Genomic DNA, 26,087 nt, shown 5'->3' on the forward strand with positions numbered 1-26,087 from the left:
ACCTGTTTCTCAAGGCACTAGGGATGCAAGTCCATCCTATGGCCTCACCACAAACTACTGAAACACAGTTGGCTGCAGCAGAAAGCACTTGGGCCTACATTTTCCCACATGGCTAGGGATTTTGGGTGCCCACGTCAAGGCACCTTAAAAGGGGCCTGATCTTCTAGAAGTGCTGAGAACCCTCTGGAAATCAGACCTATTTAAGGTAGGTACCCAAAATCACTAGTGGCTTTGGCAAATTTAGGCTTTTGTCTATAGGACTGCCTCCGAGTTAACCGGGATATTCGCCTTTGTCAGGTGTTTCGGTTTGAGATGTTCACTGCTATGGGAAATCAGACCGTGTTTGTCAGATCTGAGGTTTGGGGAATTTTCACTGCAGAGCGCAGCCCGTTCCCATCAGGCAATATGGAGAAATGGCAGCCTGTACTTTGGGTAGCCTGACGTCACCTGCTCTAACCAGATACGATATGAGTGCTGCGGGCGCACGGGCAGCCAGGTACGTTATCTGTGAATGTCAGCGGGCGGTGGGGTTACCTAGCGACAGTAACAAATTCTGGATTCAGACCTGAATCTGTGCTGTTAAATTCAGAGCTTTTGTGGACTTCTCCGCTTTGCGATTTTAACAGGAGTGAAAGAGTTTTCGGCCCTAGTCAGACATTGCTCACAGTGCTGGAGCTTGGGGTTTCACTGCACATACGCTCAATGGCAGCTAAACGTTGTTGATTTTGCCTGATAGGAAGAACAGAAATGGCAGGTCGACTGAATCATTACAAACAGGAATCATGGAAATAAAGGGCCGACGTCTTAACTTGTCTGCTGCCGTCTCTGCACGCCCCTGCTCCGTTCTGAGAGCCAGGTACTAATGACTGTTGCAGGTGGTTAAAGGAGATGGAATGAACTACCCCGATTATTTTCAGCGTAACTCAAGTAACTGTCCTGGTTACAGTTGCTATAATCAACCCGCTGCACATGGGCAGACATAACCCCGATAACCCCACGAGATGGCTGTGGGAAATCAATTAACCTGAGCAAGCTGGTGGGTAATTACAGCGCACTCAGCTCTCGGATGCACTCCTATCCAGAACACGCATCTGCACGCTCAGGCATAGGTTGCCTCCAGCTAGGTTCAGGTCAAACATGTGATGCCAGCTCCTGGCACGTGGCCTCTGAAGCCAGCTCAAGTCTCCATTATCTGCTCAACTGCTGCAAAAAATAATCACTTCCTCTCGTCCATCTCCTAACGACATTCCCCAGCAAAGGGATTCCAGTTCAGAGACACATCACACTGGAAATTGCCTATTCAAGGACCTGGTGGCCTTAAGCAGCTGCGGCTTAGCTATCTTGCCTACCCACGTCTACTGCAGCAGATTCATGCGAGGGGGACGCTAGAGCAGATGATGAAACCCACGTTGTAACTTGCTGTGTCCAGGGACAGACTGTTTTTGGAGGAGGGCGCTCAGCAGGAGAGTTTGCTACCACTAGCCATCAGACTGAGCCCGTGCCTTGCTACCTTTTAGGGCCCGATACAAGACCCTCCCATCTGCCTTTTCCTGTGTGGCAGAACAGGGGCTCACATATGCCTCCTACACTGGAAAAAACCACGTCTGCCACTTTTAGAGACAGCAGAGGTTTCTGAGATGTTCCCTACACTTGGAATGGGGAATCTCTCTAGAACCAGTAGGCGCTCTAGTGCTGGAAGGAAGCTTAGACGTGCCCAATGCAGCCCTAACTCCTCCCAAGTCTGCAGCGAGGTGGAAGGACAGAGAATCCTGCACCTCGCCCTTAAGGGAATTATTGTTACCTCCAGCACCCAGCTATTACAGAAATGGATATCACACATCCTTGTTAGTAATGCCTGTGTGGGTCGCCTGGCTGGGGGGGGAGAGAAAGATGGCGGCAGAACTAGCTTCAGTTCCATTGCATTCGGTTAGGTGGAAACCAGACTAGGTCTTGGGGAGCGTATGAAAACAGAGAGAGGTGTTTCTGAAATACGCTCTTCCAGGCGAGGACAATGGCCTGTGTACGTAGAACGAGCAGGTGCCTCTGCCGGCCTACTCCCCAGTCATTTTATTTTGCTCCAAGGGCGCACTTACTTTGGCTTTGATGAGAGTGCAGTGCAAAGAGCTCTTCTCCTGGTCGTAGAGCAGACTGAACTCCAGCGCCCCCAGCGTGGCTAATTAGCAAGAGGGGAGAGGGAAAGGGAAGAGATGGTTTTATTAAGAACAAAGCCACTAGAGATATTTCATCCACCCGGCCTAGCGATACCAATATGAAACCCTGGAGGCGCCTAGCACCAAAGGCAGAGCAGCACTAAGGAAGGGAGGGTATCCACACAGTCCAACACGCATTCTGCCATGCCAGCGAGAGCTGACAAGCCGACAATTCCATTTCATGGCAACTCCCGAGGTTCTAAAATTTGTTTTCATTCCACGCTGGAACAAGAAAATATTTTGAAGTTTCATGTTGTTTCCAGCCTGGGTTCTGCACACTCCTTTCGTTGGGTGCTCACCCAAATTTGACTGGAGAGAGGAAATGTTAGACATGGGCTCCCACTGTACTAAATTTCTTCATGGCCACTTTCCTCTCTGCCTAATATTTATGCACTGCCTCGTGGTTCCTAACCACCCTCGTCCTTCTCCCCAGAAAAAGGTCTGAAACCATGAAGTGATGCCTTCTTGGAGTTCCTGATCTTCACTCTTATGGCCAGTAAGCTCATGAATTAGGATTGGGGGGGAGGGGAATCTTAGTGCAGAAGTATTGAAATCACAAGGATCTCTCCTTTATACAGATGGATCTGTCTATTGGCATTTCATGCAGCTAAAGAAAACAAGAGGCTTCACCTGAACTACTTTTCATATGCGTACAAACGTGGACATGTGCATTTACACACATGCTACATAATAGCATATATTAGAGAGAGTAAAATAAACTAAGGTCCTGGGGCCATAAGCTTAGGCACCTACATAGCTTTAAAAATCTGGGCCCTGATCCTGCAAGCCATGTCGACATCAATGGGAGTGCCTCTTGAGGAAAGTTTGCAGGATTTAGCTCTAGGTCAGAGCCATAGTCTCCTCTCAGTCTCTGCAAATACTGTGCCTTTAACGGGGCTCTACATTATCAGTTCAGTTTTTGACTTTCCCCTTTTTCAAGGTTTAAAACCAAGTTGCATGGAGTTGCCACTTAGACCCTTGGGCGCCTTCCTAAAAGGATGAATTATTCAACTCAAACGCTGAATTTTTGGAGATGGTTTGTTATTTTCAGTCAGAGAGAAATGGAGTCACAAAATAGCACAATTCCCCCCTGATTACTTATTTACCGAGCATTAAAAGCACTTAGTGGATGCCAGGAACATGACATGAGCCTCGGAGGATCAAAGCTGCAGTCACTTAAAAAGGACAGTGTTCCCATTTTTTGCCAAATATAAAACATTCAAGAGTATAAGGCGACATAAAAAATAGAACAGTTTCTCACAAGGTGCACTTTGCAGGGACCCGATGACCTCACATTTATAGTCACATTCCCACAACGCAGCCCTCTGAGCCATCTCCACTCCCCCTCTGAATAAGGGGCACTGAGCACTGATGAAGCCAGAGGGAAAAGCAGGTCCTCAACAATTCAGGATCTGGCCCAAGATTTGTTACTTTTCTTATGTGGCTCAAAACAACCCATCTGTATCGGAGCCGGACGGTATGACACGAGGCTACGTACTTGCTTCATCAGAATCGTAGCTGTTGGCCTCATCCTCTTCGTCGTCCTGAGGCGGCGGGAGTTGACGTGCAGGTGCAGATGGTGCAGGTGGGGCGGCAGCTTGCGTATATGGGGCAGGCTGGCGCAGAGCCCTCTCCTCTCTGGCTATAGGCATCGAGTAACCACCGCCACCTCCTCTCTCATCCCTGGGTGCCGCTGCTGAATAGGCCGGGTCTGTCTGGGGAGGGCCCATCGACTGGCTCACTGTGCAAAAGAAAATAGGCATTGAACATAGAGATCCTGATGAGATGGGGTGCAGCACTGGAGACCAGAAGTTCCAGGTGAAGAATGAAAGTTGTTCGTGTTCGAAAGTTCAGGTAGGCCAGTTTTATCAAGGTTATTGGGCACCTGGGATTTGGATCTGCACAGTTCGTGATCCTACTTGATTTTCATAGATTCAGAGATTCTAAGACCAGAGGGGACCACGGTGATCATCTAGTCTGATTTCCTGGATAACAGGCCAGGGAACTGCCCCCAAAATAATTCCTGTTTGCACTAGAGCAGATCTTTTCAGAAAAACATCCAATCTTGATTTAAAACTTGCCAGTGATGGAGAATCCACCACAACACCCGGTAAGCTGCTCCAACGGTTAATGACCCTCACTTCCGTTTACGCTTTACTTGCTGTCTGAAATTTGTCTAGCTTCAACTTCCAGCCATTGGAGCTTATCAATTTTAAATTCCTCTTCCCTCTGCTTCTCTCACCCACTAGACCAATGCATCTCTAGCTTATTCTATAGACTCCTTCATAAAAGGGAGGGATCTTCTCGTGGCCTTTTTATGCTAAAAAGTATTTCCTTTCATCATTTTAAGTTTGTTGCCCTATACAGATTCACCCACCTACTGCCAGTCTGGCTACCCGCGGGTTTGAAAAACCCACCCCTGCAGATTGGTTTTGGTGTGCTTGAGACATGAGATGAGCATTGGAATCCTGTCTATGGCGACGGTGACACAGATCTAGCAGCGGTTCTGCTGCCACTTCAAACCTGTTGCGATGATTTGATCTGCATAAGTTCATGGAGGATAGGTCCATCAATGGCTGTTAGCCAAGAGGGTCAGGGACACAACTCTATGCTCCAGGTGTCCCTAAACAACCAACTGCCAGCAGCTCAGAATTGCCCCTGTTCTGTTCATTCCCTCTGAAGCATCTGGCACTGGCCACCAACAGAAGACAGACTATTGGTCTGACCCAGCATGCCCACTCTTAGGTTCTTATTTGCATAAGCAAATCTGACATTCCACATTCTATGGGACTGCACCTCATTTATACAGGTACTTTCCCCCTTAAATTGCTAGGTGGGTGGGGAACCCGTGATGTGCTAAGGAGTTTGGGGGAAACTCTGCTTGGCTTCTGTGCCTTATGTATATTATACCCATGCTTGTGGTGCCAATACCCAAGTGGGCAAGCTTTATGTTTGTTTCCCCCAAGCCTCCATGTGAGTAAAACACAATCTTCTGCTGAAAGCAAACACAAAAACAGGGTAGCAGGGTCTACTGCCTAGAATGCAGGCCTGGGAGTCAGGTGACCTGGCTTCCAATCTGCCCCAGGCATTTAGGTGCTCAGATACCAAAGGGATGGACGTGGCATAAGGACCAAATTAAACAAAGGGGCTTGAGCATGGCCATGGCGATCAGTCAAGATGGCTGCTTGGCTTACAGTGATTCAACTAGTAAATTATCAGGGAGGAAAATGCATGGTGAGCAAAAAATGAACTTCATCCTGGATTATTTCTTACCCCGTTTTGCTCTATGGAAGCCACAATAACGCATCCATCTGGGGCCCTTTATGCTTCTACATAATGCATGTGCGAGAGGTTTTGCTTTTTTATCAGGTGATCTCTACATAACGGGGTTCTCACAGTTTCCTTTGCCGTGGGGTTAAGCCATAAGAGGTGGAGATGCTACATTTCAACCCAACCTTTTGCTGAGTCAGAATTCCCCAAATACGAGGGGCTCAGTCAAGGAAAATCTGAAAGCTCGGAAACAGATAGCTGACCCACTTCTACTCTCAGATCTTGGGATGAAAGCCTGAGGGGAATGCGGAAGCACCTTCTTAACGTGAATTAATAGAGGAGATGGAACTGAATGCTTATAATTAACAGCTTGAAATTCAAATGTGGCACAGCTTGTTTCTCCAGGAAGGGAAGGTGAAAGAAGACATTCATTTTAATTTGAGCTTTTTAATACTACACCGGCAAAATTCTATTCTCCGTTACTTGGGTGCAAATCGGGTTACCCCATCAACATCAGTAGTTACTCCAGATTTACACCAGGGTAAATGAAAGCAGAATTTGGCCTTCTAAGAGGAAACGCAAAACTTTAAATAAATCATAAATTGCAAAATTGCTCAGAAGTGAGTCCCCTGACCTGGCTGTCAATTAACGTTGGCAGAGACTTCGCCATTTAATCCATCATTACGGTGCAGAATGAAAGAAATGGGAGCCACAGAGAGAGATGAATCAGTAAGGCACACGGACTAAACAAAGAGAGGGATCTGCTCCCAATGCCGCCATTAATCCACCTTTTCTAAGTCATTTATCTGTACGGGCATGCTAGTAACCATACCGACAGGTCACTAGCCTTACCTAGAAGAATTTCTTGCCCTGATGCAGAGAACAGGCCGTTTACAATATGGAAACACCTGAAATGGTGTTTGTTAAATACCAGAGATCAGACGGGCAAGCCTCAGAAGAGACAGTTTAGGTTCTGCTCTGAATGCTATTTTCATTTCAAAATCTCCATGTTTTCCATTAACTCTGTCACCTGCTTTGTCACCCTTTCGAAGCATTTTGACATAAGGGCGGGAACATCTCTTAGAGCAGGAAACTCTGTGACCCAAGAAAGTGCGTTACAGTAGATGGGGACCCATTGAGATCCTTTACCTTGTCTTTCTGGATATCTCCCAGCAGGCCCGGGCTCTTGTCTGCCACCCACTGGAGGAGCTGTGGTATAAAAAGTTATCTTGTCATCTTGCAGCAGGCGGCAAAGCCAACGACCCCTCAAGGGCAGACGATTAGAGCCGCCTTCTCCCCCACCCCCCATTGGTCCTTGGGAACGGAGTCATTTTTACCATTGATCAAGCAGCAGTGAGAGAATGGGGCATGCAACCTCATCCACCTCCTGGCACAGGCCAAGGAAACAAAGACCTCCCACAGCCTGTACCAAGCCACCCCTGTGGGAACAGCTGTTGTTAGAGCAGTGACCCAGGAGTCTTGGCTTCCAGGTCACGGTTTGTGCTCCAGCACTGGTTCGTGGTGAGATACTTGAAAATCCATTACATGTGTGTGTGTCTGTGTCTGTGTGTGTGTCTGTGTGTCAGTGATCAGTAGTGCCTTCAAAGCACAGTCCCGCACTCCGGGAAGCCATTCTGCACTATCCCAACGCAAGCCAGCACCTCTGTGGCACAAACGGACCCAGAATACGTCAAAGCAGAACGTGTACCTGGCTGAGTAGCCTGGGCAGCAGAGCTCTGACTAGTCGCTGGAGGAGGCCTGGTAGCTTGAACGGAATTGGCACGTTTTACACCTACAAGGAGGAGAGAAGATTAGAGGCGAAACGGGGCATTTAGAATCTGTAGACACGGGCAACTGCAGAGCCATGACAGCTGTTCGGTAAGAGACAGAAACATGCACGTCAGTGAGTGGCATGAGAAGAATAACTGGATCTGGTGTGCGGGTCTCTTGCTAGTCATGTCTGCATGGCTCCGTTAATCATCAATGGAGCACCACTGATTGACACCAGCTGAGTGCCTGCCCCTCTCCTAAACTGCCACCATCGCAACAAATTGCATTAGCACAAAGGCCATCCCCTGCTCGGGCATATCCAGCGGGAGTGCGCAAGAATTCAATTCAAAGCCCATATCAAAGTTTCCTAAAACAGGGTCCCCGCTTACCGAGCTGGGGATGTATTTGTACACACAGGCCCAGATCTGAAAGGTGTTTAGGTGCCTACTTCCCATTGAAATCAAATAGTTCTGAAAAACTGGGCCATAGCGACCAGTCAGTCACCTAGTACCAGAGTCTCCCCACACCTTTCGATACAGACTGAGATGCGAGGAGTAAAGTGCATTGCAAAGCTGGGCCAGTACTATTGACGGGGACAATGAGGCACAGAGCAATTCAGTGACTGGCCTGTGGGTGCCCATTTGCAATGTGGACTGTCCATAGTAGATTCATTTCCCCCAAATTTCCCACCTTTGCTACTACCATTGCAGCTCTATTGGTGGCAGGAAGGGGAGCGGACGAACGTGGGCCAGCGGCTGTTTTAAACTCTGCGTCTAGCCCAGTTCAGAACAGGCTTAGTGACACAATGATCAAATGCACCAGCAGCCCCCAGAGCCCAGTCATACCAGCACTTCAACCGGGGCTAGTAACAGTGGGGAATGTTAGGAGAATAACCCGACGACAGTGTGGCCAAGACAGGGTTAAAACAGAGATTTCTGGTCTCCAACAGCCAGATGAAAGGCAGTGTTACCTAATGACACTACAGGGGATGTGTGGCCCCGTAGATCGAGTGCTGGCAGTGAAGCAATTTGGCTCCACCATTGGCCTGCTGGGTGAGCTTGAGCAAGTCACTTCACCGCTTTGTGCCTCAGTTTCTCCAGCTGTAAAATAGGGATAATGATGCTGACCTCCTTTGTAAAGCACCTGGAGTTCTACCAATGAAAAGTGCTAGATCAGAGCCCAGTTTTATTATTATTAGATGCCACTATTTTCCCGGTTCTTCTCTGATATTCTTCGCCTGTGTCAATAACATGCAGTTGACTTCACTCATTTCTTATTGCTGCTGTTTCAGTGCTAGTTCCATGCGCAGTTCTTTTAAAACCAGCTGTGCTCAGGAAGCATGGCTTCAATGCAATACCCTATTGCTACATACAGTGAAACTAGCCAATGTACTGCATGAACTTAACATCCATTTATCCACCCAGCGAAACGGCTCACTCCACTTTGTGCTTCTTGTATCCAAAAACGCTGGGCATCAGCGAGAGATGGACGTGAGAATATGGTGAAGGAAATGGACTTTGTGGCCAGCGAACAGCATGGAGTTTATTCCCATAGGGATTGACAGAGGAGGGATTAAGCTATTCACAAAGGGCAGAACCACCATCCCCCAAAAACCAAAGAAAAGGGACTTTGAGCAGGGATGCTCTGTGGGGGTTGGGTGGAGGCAGTCTACTCCCGATCCCCCACTGCCAGGGGCACTGATAGATGCTCTCTGGTCACCACTGCACCCCACTGACTGCACAAGTCTCCACAGCTGTGCACATCACAGTTTTCCCCCCTTAAAGGAAAGAAGAGGACTTTGTCCAACAGAGCCACATATTCTAACAGCCTGCTCTGTGCCCAGCTCCAGGGGTTGCCCCAGCCACCATGACTAAGGTGAAGATTTTGTCACACATATTTTTAGTAAAAGTCCCAGACAGGTCAAGGGCAATAAAGAAAAAATCACAGAAGACCTATCCAGGACATTTACTAAAAATATGCATGACAAAATGGGGAGCTGCAGGGTCCCCACACCGCCCGCGGGGGAGGGGGGAAGGAGGGCAGCTCAGAGCTGCAGGGTTCCCCCACCCACCGTGGCTCAGAGGGACTGCTGCTGGGAGTTGAGGGGGCCACCCCCACCCGCTGGGAGCCATGCCTGCAGCAGCTCCCAGAGGCCCTGCTGCCCATGGTAGCTTTGAGCTCCTAGGGGCCCCGCTGCCTACAGTGGCTGGGAGCTGCAGGGTCTCCCAGATGCCCACGGTGGCTCAGAGTTTGGGGGGTCCCCGGTACCCCACAGTTCCCCAGCCGCCACGAGCTGAAGTCACAGAGGTCTCTGGAAGTCACGAAATCCGTGACTTCCGCGACCTCTGCGACAAAATCTTAGCCTTAACCATGACACGGCAGAACTAGGCCCACTCCGGGGCCTTTCAGTCCTGTCAGTCACGGAACCAGGGGTCTGGCTTCGGGCCTAGCCTGAAACATTTCAGAGGAGAGAGGCTGAGGTAATTAAAGCCTCTTGATACCTATTTGACACAGGAAAATCACGCTGTTCACAGGAGGGCTGCAGAGCGCAGGGGAGAGGCGCTGCTGCAGCCAGACGCCATCCAGAAGGCAGGAAACAAGAGATTTCGCTCAGAGGGGAGAGCAACTGGCTGAGCTCTATTTAGCAGAAATGAAATAAGGAGGAGACATATGTGGGACACTGGTGTGTGTGGGAAGCATGGAGTAGAGAACAGAAACTGATTAGGAGCCTTGTCACAAGGTATAAAGTCTCAAACACCCACTGCTATGAAAACGTCCATTGATCCCAGTGCCTGACAGGTCTCAGAACTGGTTTCAATCACCTACCGCTTCATTCCTGCGGGTCAGGTAACCTCTGGGTACAAGCTAGCCTCTTGCCCCTCTCCAGCAGCCAGGTGTAAGGAGGGCAGGAAGAGGTGAAGGTGTGGGGCAAGTCCCCACAGGGATCAGAGCATAAAAGCTGCCGAGCATCCACACCACTGACTGGCGCTAACACAGTCCCATCAGACACGAACGCAAGCGCCAAGAAGGTGAAGCAGAGTTTTTCAGTGAGCGCTACCAGCAGAGGCTGATCAAGCAAAGCCAGATCAGCATGGCCTCTGGGAAGTTATATTTATAGGCAACAGAATAAGGTTCCATGTCTGTTGCACAGCTGGAGTTATGACCTTACAGGATGTGATAAAACAGGTGCTCCTCTTTGTCACAGAGCGGGAAAAAACTGTGCCCCATAAAACTGAATACAATGGTGGGGCTGCTGCAGCTCATTTTGAACAAGGGCCTGGTGGACAAGCAGCCCTAGGACCTAATCCTGCAAACTGCTGCGAGGTGAAGGGAATTCAGCACCTTGCAAGATCAAGCCCACAACCCATTCACTTCAGACCATGCCTAGTGCCACTATCAATATGTACGTGCACTGAGAATGATTTGAACAGGGCACAGAAAGAGCAAGCCACGCTTCCACCTTTATCTGGTACTGGCCACTATCAGGGACAATATACTGGACTAGGTGGACCCTGGGTCTGATCCAGCCCGGCAGTTCCTGTGTTCAAGTTATTCTCAGCCACATATTGCCAGAAGATCAGTTACACTCCACATCCTGAGGGGTGCACTGGGTATTCCAAAGCAATTTTTATCTCCACTTTAAAGTGAGATGCCATACATAGAGCTGAGCAAATTATCTGCAACAAATAAGTTATTCAACTAACTCACTTCTTCAGCTCACACACTGTTCATGAGCAGGTCGCAACTAACTCAAATGCATTCTTTTTTCTTTTTCTTTTTTTAAAACAACCCTTTTTTCCCTGATTATTTTTAACCTGGGTAGCGACTAGAGCAAAAAATCCTCAAGGATTCACCATTCAAGCTGTGCTGAGTGGGAATAAAGTGAGTCACACGGTATTGTTTCTTCCCCGATTGGATGAGTGTGTCAGGAAAGTATCCCTATTCAGGAAAGCATTTCTGCATATGTTTAGCTTTAAGCACATGCTTAAGCCCCATTGCTTTCAGAACAGGGAAGGATTTAAGCACTTGTTTAAAGCACGGCTGAGTTGAATTCAGCAGCAGCTGCAAATCTTATTGACGGGACATTTTACGCAGTATTCACTCAGACCTCACTGCATGCGTGCACCGGGGAAAATCTTTATAAAGTTTCCTGATGCAGTCCTTCCAACCTACTGCACCAGGTTAGCCCAGCGTGTATGACAATGAACTCTGCTGGTAGACAGATTACAACTGATTCGCTGCAAGTAACTCTAAGATAATAGGAACTACTGCCTCAGTCTCCACTGCACATAGATATGGATTGGATTAAACAACAGAACTACTGCCAGGCTGCACTGTTAAACAGAGATTATGGTTGATGAAATAAACTGGGAAAGTACAGCTCAAGTGCCCGGAGGGCTCCTGCATGACACGCAAGCTGATAGACACCCTTAATATTCAGTCCACTGTACCTCTATTATTCACAGGAACATGAAATTGAAAGCACAGACTCCATCTGGCATCAGGCAAGGGAATTACATGATTAGTATCTCCAGCAGTTTGCTATTAAGTATTCCTTTTATATCCAAGGAATTAAAGAGAACTTGGATTTTTTCCAGTGGTGGTTAGCTCAGGAAATAAATTTGCCAGCTCAGCTCCCAGCTGAAAGGCCGTCTCTGAAGTTGCCTGTCAACCTACAACGCCCCCTAGGGAGAATTCTGTCCTCGACAAGCTCTGGCATAAGCTGTCAGTCATCCGTTTTTATCAGAACAATTTACAATAGCTTGGGGCCCATTACATTTTCATGGAACAAGTGACACCGAGCAGAATCAGTGCAGCAGCCTTCATCAATGAAGCTTTGAAATTACCGCACGGAGAGTCACGTGCAGCATCAGTGTGTTATGGCTGGGATCATTCGGCACCTGTCCGCCTCACCTTGGAAGAGGAGACATGTTTGGGAAACTGTCTGAATTCTCCAAAGGTAACAATTATTTTGCATTTAATCTAGTTTTATAACAATAAAAATGCCGGGTACATAACACCTTCTACCTGGGGATCTCAAAGCACGTTGCAAACACGCACACAGCCTCTCAAGCCCACCCTCTGTGGGTTAGGGAGATAGCTCCATTTCACAGATACGGACATGGAGAAATGGAGCTAGTTGGGTCTCTAGGTGCTACTGCAATATAGATGTTAAATCAATAATAACAAGTGGCTTGCTCGAGGCACTTGGGGCCTCACTGAAGTCAATAGAAAAACTTTCCATTGACTATAATAGAAGTAGGGTCAGGTCTACAGTGAATCTGCCACAGAGCAGGGAATAGAACAAAACATCACAGTCCTCTATCACAGCATCCTACTTTATATAGCACTCCCTAGATATTTAATATGGCTGGATAGGATTGTGGAAGAAGAGGTTAGCTTTGATATAAGGGCGAAAGAATATACTTCACACCCGTGTGTATACACACACGCTAACATGTATTATACATACTCCCTACACATTATACATATATAATTATATTAAAAACACACACACACACACACACCCCTGCACACACACCAGCATGAGAAAGGCAAGAGACATTGACACGTATTCAGCATGGTGGCCTAATGGAAGGACTGGGTCCCAGGACTCTTTGGGTGCGAAGTCTGGCCCAAGTACTAACTGCAGGAGCTTGGGCAAGCCCCCTGACCTCTGTACCTCAGTTTCCTCATCTGTAGAATTTTGACCTACCTCAAGGTTAAGTACTGAGGATAAATTAAAAAACCCAGCCCACTAGGAATTCTGTGGGAGTCTGGCGTAAATAATGACAGCAGGATCTCTCCTCTGCTTGGGCTTAAAAGGAGCAGCTCAGACAGACCCAGGCAAACAACGGTGCTATTTCTCTTCAAGGAGGGGGTGAGCGTGCAAGCCCCTCCTACGTAAGCACAGCTCTGTGCAAGCAGATTCACTTCAGACACTGGGCTTCAAGCCTCCCGAAGCTGAAGGGAGTGTTGGTCTTGGGCTTGTCCAGAAACCCAGCCATATTCAGAGCCAGATTTATTTGGTCTGCAGCAGCATTCAGTCTGCTAAGTGTGGTGTATTGAGGTTGGTGTTGGTTGCTATCACTTTAAGGGGAGGGGAAAAGGGTCCTGCTTGCCGGCTAGGAGAATGCTCTGGAGGGTCAGTCTGGACAAAGCAGGCTGTTCCCTATAAGTCAGAGAGGCACAACTTACCCCACTTCATTCCAGGCTGGCTCTTTCCAGACGGACACTGATCGCACACTATCCTACACAACCCTATAGCCTGCAGACAGGACCAGGAACCCGCTCCCACCCTTCCACCCTCCACCCTCCCCCTGACCCCCAACGACCCCCACAGTAGACTTTTCATTGCTTTCTCTCACTTCCAGGGCTCCTGTTGACTTCACTTTCCGCTGCGTAGTCCCAGTTCTCAGCAACCCTGCCAGCAAACTCGCTGCCACTTGGAGCCATTCTGACCTCAGACGGTTTGCGGCTAGGAGGTGGGTAGCTTCCCCGGCCAGAAGCAGCAGCCGTTGGTTCACTGCCTGAAAGCACAGCAACAGCAGCAGCTGGGAGGTTGGCTTTTCTCGATCACAATTATAAATCCATCCCATTTACATGTATCCCAATCACCCCCAATGGAACTCTGGGAACGTCGTCAGACCTGGGGATTTTTTATTGGCCATAACGACCGTGTTTATGAAGCTAACATTGCTTTGTGGAAGGGCAGCTTCCAGCTTTATCACCTCCTCTGCCACGAGCACGTTACAGCAAGGGAGGGAGAGACGGGAAAGGGCAGAGAGGAAAACTGAGAAGAAATGTGCTAGCATTAGCCACCTAGAGTAGAAGGACAATGGGAATGAAGGATTAGGCCAGAGGGGGTATACAATGGCCTGCTTACAATAGCCAGCTATCCCTAGCTAGATGATATGGGTTTCTTTGATCAAATTTGTGTGATTCTATCAAGCCACCAAAGCCAGCCAAGAAAACAGGCGGCTGTTAGCAACAGCCAGAGCGAAGGTGGCCGGCAGAGAGCTGGCTTTTGAAGAACAAAATGACACAGGCCTCATTCCGTCTCACAGTAGGGTGAAACTCAACGGCATGAAATGTATGAGACTGGCTGGAGTCATCCAATAGAGCCAAGCAGATGGCTTCCCCGCGTCTCTCCAATCGAACCATTTTGTTAGGCAGATCTGGAAAGAAACAACTTCTCAGCAGATTCTAGCGACGCTCGTTGCTACCCCAAGTGAAGCCTGTCATCTCTAGCTAAGGGCCGCAGTCCTGCTCCTTAGCATGCAGTTCGCTTTACGCTTTGTGCCAGCTGGGGGAAGCAGGAGCTCAATCAATTGAGTTGCTCCTGCTTATGCCAGCTGTGAATCTGGCACGTCAGCTGTTTGCACCAAACCACAATTACAGGCATAAATGCACAAAATACATTGTTTGACAGCAATGCATTGGGACAAAATACATGCAAGGACGCGTGACCAAGCCCAGGGAGTGTTCTGAAGAGGCGTATGTACGACTGGGTATTTTGCAATATTCAGGGTATGTTACGCCATGCAGGGACACTAACGGGTCCTACTGAGCAATGGCTTACCCTCAGCTCAGCTGCTCGGGGGAGGCTTGTAAGAGTGGATGCTTGGGAGACAGAGGGGGAAATGCCTTTGGGAGGTCGGGCTCTACACGCAGGGGCCATAGGGCTAAGCTGAAACCCATGCTGGAGACTTTTCCCTTTATGTTAACGTCTCATGCTCACTAACGAAATGACAGCCTTACTGTGCCCTTTAAGAGACAACCACAATCGCTGTCTTTGTCTTTATTTACATTCATCTGGTGCCAGCGGTTTGAATAGATAAATTACAGCCACGTTGGTTAGTGATTCTGGTCTCCTCTTGTTGATAAATTGCAACCCCCGGCTGGAATGCAAAAGGTCTCACACTTACCTGGCATCTTCAGCACAAGCCAGGTATAAATCTTTCTTACGACATAAATGGTATCTTTACCCTTGGATGAATTCTCAGGGTCACCGCGCACCAGGAGAGTGTGTATAGCACCAGGTGGGGGGCGGCTATGTAAGTGTAGAGAGAGTTAATGTGGGGAAAAAACGTGCCTCTCACACCAGGAGCCTTGTCTCTGCAGAACAGCCGGGATATATACAAAAGGCAGCCTTGGGAAAGTCATTGGCACACTAAGAGGGCGCTGATAACCAGGAGCAGCCTGGTTAAATAGTGATAAACGGTCACACGCAATAATGGTTTAAAGGTCGATTAAGACCCTGCCGACGTTGGGGGCAGAAATGCGCAAGCGGCAGCCATATTTAAATAGGGTGACTGTCCCCAGCTGCTGTCCCCAGTCATTGTCCATAGGAAAGATTTTGAGGCATGGTTGGGCTGTGGGCTAGTGTGCTGCTTAAACCAGCTGCATGCTCAGGAACCCCTCCCCACCCGCAGGTCTGCTCTCAGTGGGTGAAATCCACCCCTGGGCAGAGGTCCCAGCAAAAGGCCTCAGCCTCAGATTGTGGCGGCCTCCGGTTTTGGGTGTCAAGGCAACCAAAAATCAGAGGCTGGGGGGACTTGAGTGGTGCGTGAGTGCTGCGCTAGCCGTCCGCATCGAGTGAGTTTTGCTCAGTATGGAGAAGAGTCTAAAGGCCTGGTTTTCATTCGGGCCTCGAACCCGCACCACCATCTGAGCTCAGTGGGAGCAGCAGGTGCTCGTTACCTGTGACAGTCAGGCCAGGAAACATTCAGCCCCGTCATAAACAGGTGAGACTCCTAAGCAAGTGCACCTGCTTACATCCAGGCCCAAGCTTTCCCCGAGCCAAATCAACCCCCCAGAGTCAACTGCATGCGTCAGTGCTGGGAGCGGAGAGTGCACGGAAAGCTGTGATGTTGCTCAGGATGTTGCCTGGCCAGATTTCCTGAGCGAAAGCTGGGGGCGGCGGCAGCCAGCCTCTCTCTGCTTTCCATTCAGAGAAACTTTAATGCATTCAGCACCTGAATTCCCGTTCAGGCTTGGACTGAGGCACCTGAAGGCACATTGCCAATGGGACGTGTCACAGCCACCAGGGGGTGTTCTCTGGCCCATCAAGAGCCAGCAGAGCCATTGTACAGAACCCAGATCCTCCCTGCATTAGTCGCTGCTCTCAGCCAAGCTAGCAAATCTTTACCTGCTTCTGGCCTCTGTCTCGTCCCCTTCCTTCCCCTGTAGGCAGCAGGATTCTCTTCTTCAGAACTATAGCCACGTTCAGAATCGTGGCTGGGGTCCCGGGATTTGACTAAACAAACAAAAACAGACTTGGATTAAAACAAAACCCAAAAGCAAACTGCAACGCCGGGCAAATCAACAGGCTAGTGTGTATATGCACTGCTGCCTTCTACTGGATGCAAACAGAATTGCTCAAGTGTAGGTCATAAGCCCTATATTGCTAATGGCAAATGGAGATTCTCCTTTAGTGCATGTGGCAGGGCCTGTGGTGTTGGAGTCCGAGCGCTATTCTGCTATCACTGTGGAATTCTGAGTGGCCACTGTGTGCTACAGAGGGATAGTTGTAAAGCCCTAGGTAGCCATGGCTTTGTCAGAGTGTCATGTATGCACTTGGAAATTAAACATGGCTTCGCTAACTAATCATCAAAACTTCCAAGCTATTGAAGGCAGTTGGGCATCTGCCCCAGCAAATTCTGGCTCTGGAATAAATTGAGGGAGGAAATCCTTTATTAAGGAAGGGGGGAAAGGCATCCATAGCTTAGAAACAAACCTGGTTTCCTGCCCACTCCCCTCTTCTCCTCAGGGCCACCTGAAAGGAAATGGAAAAGGTGAACGTCTGCAGCGACACGAGGCTGGGGGTTCTGCTTTTGTACTGCTGGCCAGACCTCAGTCTGCAAGAGCCATACTGATCAGCGACACTCTGCTGCTCCGAAGACAAAGTAACCAGCAGGCGAATCATTATTCTGACAGCCTCAATGTGCCTGGTGTTAAATGTGGGTGTCACGTAATTCTATGGGATTTACACTGCGATTCAGATTTTAATCATGGGGCTACGATTCCAAATAAAGAGGCCGACCTGGTGATGGCAGCTCATAGCCAGGCAGGAGAAGTGAGCTTGGGACCAAGCACCACCCCTCGCTCTCCACCAGCCACGCACAGGAGTACAGAGAGAATGCCGCACACTGTGACCCGGGCTCTCCCCAGTCCAGGGAAGAGGTCCCAAAGGAACCTCAATCCAAGACCAATGAAAGCAGGTTTCATCCCACCTCTGCCCAGAAGCCAGGGGCTACTTGATATAAGGCCAGGTTAAAAATCAGGGTAAAAAAAATCTTGGACCATCCTGCCAGGAAAGGTGTTAAGGAAGTGACTGTAACCCAGTTGATAGGATAGAGGTGAGTAACAATGCTGCCCCTTGAGTAATACCACCTAGCACTTGTAGAGCACACTTCACCTTCAAAGTGCTTTACATTCATTTATTTATTAATATTCCCCCCACCCCAGAGTAGTTAATCAGCAGCATCCTCCTTTACCACGAAGAAATTTAAGGCTAACCCACCCCCCAGGTTCGGTGAGAAGCCAGGACTTTCAGTGCTAACAGCAGGCGCCTCTACGGCTCACGCTAAAAGAGTAGCTCTTCTAGCTGGAAGCTGTAGTAAGCTCTTATCCTCTTTGTGGACCAGGCACTAATAGGGGCCAGCTTCCCACTCTGTGCTAGTGTAGGTTATATTGGGTGAGTTTTCAAGGCCATAGAGGGAACCCACGTCAGGAGTAGAAGTTGCCATTCTAGGGTGGTGGTCTCAGTCTCTTTAACGAGGTGTAATCGTCAGCTGCCTCTCTCTAAAGTTTCTCTCACATGAAGGGTTTTGGGGGAGGGGTTGTGTGACTCACATTAAATAACCTGAAAATACAGTGAGGAGCATGAGAATCCACGTCAGGAAACACCCCCTACAGATACAGCTCGGCTCTTTCAATTACAACATTTCAACTGAGAAATGGACAGGAGGTGGGAGTGCCCCAAAATAACTAAATTCCTGTGAAATGGGTGGTGTCGGTGTAAAAATACCCTGTTATGTGACAGGCTTCCCACAACTACATTACAGGGCTAGCTGGAACCCCTGGATAAAAATAACCACCGCAGAAAGGACTAAATATTTGTAAGTGATTAATGACAAGAAAACAATGGAGATTCTATGATGACTTGTGTTATGCAGGAGGTCAGGCTCAGTGATCAATGGGGTCCTTTCCGGCTTCAAAAACCCATAAATTCGAGATGGGACCAATCCAGAACCCCAACTCCAAACATCCCCTGACTTTGGGAGCTTGAAATTTGGACCTGAATTTTGCAGCTGACCCATCTCTAACCATAGCTTTGGATAGAATCCTAAGAAGTTCCCGACACAAACTCACAAGCAACACAAGCCAACGCCCACTGAAATCAACAGAAACATTCCAGTTGGTCACATGAAGCAGGTTTTCAAGCCGATATTTACACAATCTCATGAACAGCACTGTTTTGCTATGGTCCCTGTGTGACTGCAAGTCCAGCCACGAACGAGTGAGGCGTTTGGAGGTGTGGAAGGGTCACAAGAAGAGAGGGAATATGAAACTAGCTAGCAAGAGCTCTGAATTCTTGCTACAGAGAGGGGTAGGCTGCCGGAAGACGTTCTTCAGAAGGGAAGAGCGGAAGCACGTAAGAGGAACGTGGGAAAGAAGAGGCGAGCACCTCTGAGCCAGATGCCACGGGCATCATTGCTCGGCAGGACGACACTGGTCATCTCTCTGGGTGAATGAGCCTTTTCCATCGCATGGGAAGCGTTCTCTGAAGTCATCACCCCCTCCCCCACCACCACACACCTGTTTATAAATTACAAAGAAAAAACTAAAGAGGAAATTCAATGTAATCAAAAGCTTTCATGCACTTACTGGCCCTGTTGATGGATTACGGGGGGAGGGGGGGGGAGGGAGAGCGAGAGAGAAACCTGGCTGCTGCATGTCCCTGAGCATTAGCAGGCAGGCACATTTAGCAAATGCACTAATGAGATAGCAGCCTGGTAGAGGTTTGAAAGCCAGCGCTCTTACCGTAAGAGTCCTGTTCGGCAGGGGCCCCAGCCTCAGCTTGGCCTGAGCAGCACAAACAAAGAGCAATCAGTGACTGGAGTGAACACTCACACCAAGATGAAAAGAGGAGGAGGTCCGCAATGAGCACTGTAGTGCTGCCCTCCTCGCCAATGCAGCCGTTTGCTTGAAGCATATATGAGTGTTCATCATCCTGGGACTGGGATGTATGGCTTAGATTAAGGCAAAACCAATTTCCACTCACAGGGGGTTAATATCCTACAGTACCCTCAGCATCGTGACTTTAAAGGGAAGAGGGGACTAGGTAGAAGAAGCTGAGCCAACGGTTACAGAAAAGCCGGGACAAACAGGCGAGTTTCCAGGGCTTTCCGAACATGGCCAGGATCAGAACTAGGAATGGAAGACAATGAAGCCTTATCTTAACCACTTGAGGAATAAACTAAAGTAGGATGCCTCAGCCTCAATCTTCAATGAACGGACAATTATGTGATCCTGGAGCGCCAGGAAATCCCACCAAATGGAGGTCGCCCACTGGAAGAATTTTAGCTGTGCTTCCCCAAGAGGTTTTACTGATCGGGATTTGAACTCAGGACTGAGCTCCCTTCCCTGTTTCACTCCACGCTGGAATTTAGCAGAGATCCTCCGAGCTGATTAGATGCATGTGATTAAGTTAGCGGAAGCTTTTGAACAAGGGGATGGACGGAATTGCTCTCCTTTATCTCCAGACCAAAATCAAAATCCAAGGCTTACTCTGGAGAGTACCAATCAGGCTGCTGGTTTACTGTGTGAACACGCCTTTCGTTCTAAAGGGCACTGCAGCCCATTGATCGTTTTAATTGAATCCATAAGGGGCCAAAATTGTTTTGTTGGGATTTCTTATTTTAATTGCTGCAGTGCCAAGGTTTCACATTAATCCACTTTCCCTGCAATCATCTCAGTGACTTTGTCTCCCTGCACAGAACACACTTTAGTACTTACCACAACCGTGTGTGTGGCTTAGGTTAGAGAACCTTTAAAAAGCTGCCCAGGGCCTTGGAGATCTTCCAGATAGAAGGGGCACAAGGGCTGAGTCTTGAGGAGTAGGGGATGGAGCCACCCAGCTCCCCCCAGGAAAAAAATAAAAAGGACAAACTACAGGCTGATCAGGAAACATACACTAGCAATAAAACAACTGAGTATTTTACTGTCAAAGTGTGTTCACGTAGGGATGGATCTTCCGAACTATCACTACCAGACACTGCGCTCTATTGCCATGAGCCACCCCACCACTCCCTCAGGCTGCGTTAGAGAGACTGGAGAGGAGACAGAAGGACAGAAATCCACCCCCTACCTCGGCTCAGCGTGCGGGAGTGAAGTTTCGGGTCCTGAGCAGGTGGCTCCGAGGAGGCAGGTTCGCTGGGGGCTTGCGGCGGCTTGGTCTTGCTGACGGGCATTGGCTGAGGCAGCACTTGCTTCGGCAAGCCCTTGAAGAACCACGCCCCCGAACGCTTCCACACCTGGGAAAGAGGCAGAGCACAAGGGAGGTTCAGAGGGAGGTTCTCGCTCTCCCGAAAATGACAGTGCTTCGTCCACAAGAGCATTCATTTATTAAACAAGGTGGGATGTGACCCACATTTAAGGGTCAAATCATCTCTTAGTAGCTGCCCCATAGTTACATTCTGGCTGGGCAGATCAGCCTTCGAGAGCTCGTTTGATGCTTATCACCTTGTTTATTGAAATGATGAGCATGGTACCCAAAGCAATGGTGGGTGGAGCCTCTTGATAGTCAGCCTTGAATTAACTCTCCAGCCTGCTTGAACAGATGATTCTAGCTTCTCGCACACAGCAGTTTTTTGACTCACTCTCCAACTCACAAGCATGCTGGGTGATTGCACAATAGGCAGGGCCATGGTGAATTGTGGCAGTGCAAAGTGAGTGCAGAACCTTGCCAGTCCAAAATGGCAGCACCTTACACACACTTGGCACTGGGGCAAATGACCTGACCAGGGGCCATGAATTGGGTCCTTGTATTCCCAGACTCAGACACATCGAGTACCAAGGCTCCAAACTTCACCTCCCTTTGAACAGACACCATGTTACAGAACATATATACCCACAGCGCTTGAAAGCAACCTGTCAGAAAGGGAAAGTCTCCAAGTAACCTATTCTCTCAATTTGTGAGCCATAGTACAAAAGCACAGGGCAAGCCAATCGACGGGGCTGATGACCATGAAACCTTCTCCAGAACAGATGATCGTTACATGCAAAAGTGGTTAATTTTCTTAGGGGGGAAAACACATCTTGTTCAATCTGCTTTTCATTAAAAAAAAAATTGCCCATCTATACCGAGAGGGTCCGGCTAACTAGGAGCTCTTCATCTGTCAGTGGGAGTTCGTCCATGGAGTGAGGGTAGAGAATGGGGGGGAGGGAAGAGAGGGAGATTGAAATGATTGAATGTCATGGGAAAGAAGTTGGCCCTATATCTAATTAACACAGTTCCTTCCGGGATTCTTGGGACAAGCCTACTCAGAATTAATATTGTACAAGCATGCAGCCAGCCCCTTATATAATGCTCCACGTGGCAGGATGCTTAATATCAAGAGATTCTTAGGACAACTATCGTTAAAGCTCTGACTTCAAACGGCTACTGATTCTGGAACCACTAAGCGGCAGGACATCCCAGACACAGGGTTTAATAAAGCATCACTGCAGCAGCAGAGAGGAAGTAAAACCAGCCAGGAGCACTGCACTCACCTCTCTCTGCTCACTGCAGATCTTGCACAACCAGATTGAATGAGGGCGGCTGTTGGTCGCCTCGACGCCACACTTTGTGCAGACATTCTACCAACAAAACAAAGCACACGTTTATGGCACAACGTGACACTAAATCGCTGCAACAGAGCATTGCCAGAAAGGCCTTGTGCAGAACAATAACTGACTCCTGCTGCAGTTAAAGACTCAGCCATTCACCCTAAGAGGTGTGTGTGGGTCTGATTTCAAAGGTACAAAAATAAATGATCAAGGAAATTCAAAAAGTTAAGACTGAGACTTTGCCAGCAATGCTCACCGGGCTGTGATGGGCGTTAGAGAGAGTCCAAAACAGGAGGACATTTTGCATAGCATATGTTCTGCTATGTCAACGTGCAACTGAGGGACATCATTTCAGATTTAGTGATAATAATTACACTTGACATTTAATATGGCACTTCTCACATTCAAAAAATGATTTCTCATGAACCCACACAAAGCCATGAGGAAGTGGGTTCGTTTCACTGGGGCATAAAGTTTAAGGCTGAGATTTGCAAAGCTGACCAACAGATTCAGACTAAAGCTGGGAAATATTTTCTGAACTAAACTTTTTTCCCCCCACGCACACACAAAAATGCAGATTTGGGCCAACCAAAACATTTTGCAAATTAGTGATGAGTGTCACATTTTTTTCTTTTTCCAAAAAGAAAAAAAAGAAAGAAAAATGTCTTGATTCAAAAAGACTTTTTGTTCTGCAACTTACTTCAATTATATTTTTTAAAAAATTAAAAACCTGAAAAAAAACTCAAAACCTAAATAAAAAAAACCAACACTTTGCTCTACCCAAAACAAATTTATTTTCATTTTTGCGGCACTGCAAGTGAACAAAAAAAAAAGAAAAAAAAATTATTCCGCCAGATCTCATTTAGACACACATCTTCCATTAAAACGAATGGGAGTGGTGTATCTAAATCCCCGACTCGGCTTTCAAAAATCTCAACCTATGTGATTTGCTCAAGGAAGTCGATGTCAGAGCCAGGGTAGAACCCAGGAGTCCCCGAACACACGAGCTGAAGGTTGTATCATCAGTATTATCTGCTGTTCTCAAGCTCAGCCTAGGTCAGGTCTCACCTTTTTGCAGTCCTCACACACGGCACAAGCTGATCCCAGCTGTTCTCCGCACAGGATGCAGCGATTGACCCCATCGCCGGCCACATTCTTGCGCATGTCCTCCAAGCGGTTCATGAGACGCCTGCACACAGAACAGGACACGGTAGCACAAAGACAGACAGTGCAAGAGATAGGAGAGTGGTGTTGGCGTGCCCGGTTCTGCTGGACACCACAGATACTTATTTTAGCCCTTTAGTTCATTGTTTCTCAACTAACAATCCAAGGACCAGTGCCGGTCCAAGAGATCACCCTGACACAGTTTAGGAAAAGGTTGAGAAACACTGCTAGTTAACAGCTATATTTCCATTGGTAATGCCCTACCAGCCACTAAGATGACAAAGACGCTTCCTTTAGATTGGGCAAAGATATGTATGACCTTCCCTCTTTGATCAGGTTTTCCCTCAGTAGCAGAGCCTCCCTCAGACTAACCCAACAAGGAGTCAATTAGGAAGGAAAAGCAGGAGACTAGAAGGAAAGAAGCAGCATAAGGAGTTTGGGAGGAGAAGAAAGAAGAATGGGTATTGTCAAAGGTTAATGTCTCAAGTTCGCCCCCTTGAGGTGAGAGCAGACACCTCACTTACCTCCCATGTCATTCTCTGGGCAACCACAATCCAGTGGTCTTGTTGGAGCGTACAGCCCTCTGGCTGTACCTTTGAGAGAGTCCTCCCCGTTTCAGGGGATATAAAGCTGTCCAAACAATAGGAAAATATTTCCCTGACCCCCATTCTTGTGCCAGGGAGAGGGAAGCTGTGACGCAGCTGCCCTGCCGTACACTCTCTGTGTAGCTGCTCTAAGCCGACAGGAGAAAGTTCTCTCAATGAGTTAATTAATCCATCCCAAACGAGTGGCGGCAGCTATGTCAGCAGGACAAGCTCTCCCGCTGACATAAGCGCCAGTGTGGACAGTGATAAGTCAGCATAATTTATGTCGCTCAGGGGGGTGGCTCATTCACATCCCTGAGCAACATAACTTATGTCGACTTAAGATGTAGTGTAGCCATAGCCACAGAGTCAGATCCTTACAGGTGCTAAGCATGAGCACCTCCACCCCATTCAAAACCAGGATCAGGTTACAGGGAAATGGAACGTTGGCCATTTTTCACTCTTTCCCAAGGATCTGTAACTTTCACCATCCTGGACGGCCACCAAGGACCTGACCCAAATAGGGTCAATGGGAAGACACCCACGCACTTCCACAGGCTCTGAATTAGACCCCAAAGCTGGTCAAAAGGGACCTCAATGTAACAGTCACCCAAAAGGCTCTGCATTGTCAGCACTGCATAATAGACCAAGTCCCAGATGACCCAGTAACCATCCAACCCAGAGACAAGTGTTGCATCATAACTAGGCTGGGCAGAACTCAATTTTTATTCTTTTTATAATTTTAATGGATAATATTGCGGTTTATTTTTAAGCATTTTTTCCTATTTTTATTGACTCGTTTTCATAGGTGCACAAAATTATGGGTTTTAAACTTTTTTTATTTTTGTTTAAATGTTCAGAGTTGCAGGAAATTATGGGGGTCAGACAATAAATATTTAATGACAGTAGATATTGATATTTGTAAAGTTAAAACTTTGTAACTGTTAAAATAAGTTGTGAACATCACATGTCAAAATATACAATGTAACTATCATTAAAATCAAACTTGCATAAATTCTCAAGCAGCATTTCTTACTTTGTTTATCTGTACATTTCAATTATTATTGATGGAAATATTGTGTGTGTGTGTGTGTGTGTCTGTGTGTGTGAGTGTGTGTGAGTGTGTGTGTGTGTGTGTGAGAAAGAGAGAGAGAGAGATGAATAAAAATCTAATCCTTCCAAGTCTAGTCTGACTCATACAGTCTAAGTGAAGATAAAAAGATCCTGTAGGTTGAATGAAGTAAAACATAATTAGGAAACGTAAAAGTAATTAACCTGAAGAAAATGTGTCACTTTCAACTATCATTTTACCTGAAAATATTGAGAAATCTACAGCTGTTAGTGTCCAATCTAATACATTATGGGAATCTCTTGAGATACTCTTAATAGGCAGCCAATTTAAAACAAAACAAAAGAAAGTACTTCTTCACACAATGCACAGTTCACCTGTAGAACTTGTAGTCAAGGAATGTAGTGAAGACCAGAGGTATAACTGGGTTCAAAAAATAATTAGATAAGTTCGTAGCGGATAAGTCCATCAATGAGAATTAGCCAAGGTGGTCAGAGACACAACCGCATTCTCTGGGTTGCTCTAAACCTCTGCCAGAAGCTGGAACTAGACAACAGGAGATGGATCACTCAGAATTGCCCTGTTCTGTTCATTCCCACTGAAGCATCTGGCATTGGCCTTTGTAGGAAAACAGGCTACTGGGCTAGATGGACCATTGGTCTGACACAGTATGGCCGTACTTATGTTCTTAATACACACACAGCATGATACAGAAACATTACAGCTAGGTGAATGCTAGACAGTATCTCCAATAAATATTTTCAGGTTTTCAAACAAGTTCCCCTCGAGTGTGTTGTCCCCTCTTTTGCATTTACTTTACACATGTATTTTAGAAAATGAGTTTCTCAACAGGAATGTTCACCCAGACAGTAAATATTGCAGAATATCCATGGAAAGCAAGCTTCAGACTGGGAACTGAAAGTATTCACAGTGGGCCCCGAGCCTAAGAGCTATGTTAATCCATTCAGGGAACGAGAAATACACCATGTGATTTACACTTCCAATCAAAACAACTCACATTGGAAATGCTGAATTTTCACAAACTGCTGAGGAATCAGCTATGGCCAAGAAGTATAAAGTATTTGGCAAATAAAATGAAAGAAAAAAAAGCATCCATTTGTGGCCATTTTATCAAATAATCACATTGCTCTGAATTATTCCCCAGCTAACAAACACCAGTGTACG

At 47.6% G+C, this 26,087-nt stretch overlaps 1 protein-coding gene across 1 annotated transcript in view; it reads right to left on the reverse strand.

Annotated features, from left to right (window-relative positions):
- RPH3A (rabphilin 3A) overlaps nt 1–26,087 on the reverse strand; it is a 72,327-nt gene that overhangs the window by 14,101 nt on the left and 32,139 nt on the right. The window contains exons 3-11 of the mRNA XM_024196117.1: nt 23,154–23,274; nt 22,029–22,115; nt 20,626–20,791; nt 16,990–17,028; nt 13,619–13,780; nt 7,183–7,272; nt 6,600–6,689; nt 3,709–3,906; nt 2,094–2,173 (exon numbers count right to left, since the gene is read on the reverse strand). Coding sequence (XP_024051885.1) covers nt 2,094–2,173; nt 3,709–3,906; nt 6,600–6,689; nt 7,183–7,272; nt 13,619–13,780; nt 16,990–17,028; nt 20,626–20,791; nt 22,029–22,115; nt 23,154–23,274 — 1,033 coding nt within the window. The remainder of the gene's footprint in view (nt 1–2,093; nt 2,174–3,708; nt 3,907–6,599; nt 6,690–7,182; nt 7,273–13,618; nt 13,781–16,989; nt 17,029–20,625; nt 20,792–22,028; nt 22,116–23,153; nt 23,275–26,087) is intronic.

This window comes from Terrapene carolina, unplaced genomic scaffold (assembly GCF_002925995.2).
Source record: "Terrapene carolina triunguis isolate 2854851 unplaced genomic scaffold, T_m_triunguis-2.0 Scaffold234, whole genome shotgun sequence".
NCBI lineage: Eukaryota > Metazoa > Chordata > Testudines > Emydidae > Terrapene > Terrapene triunguis.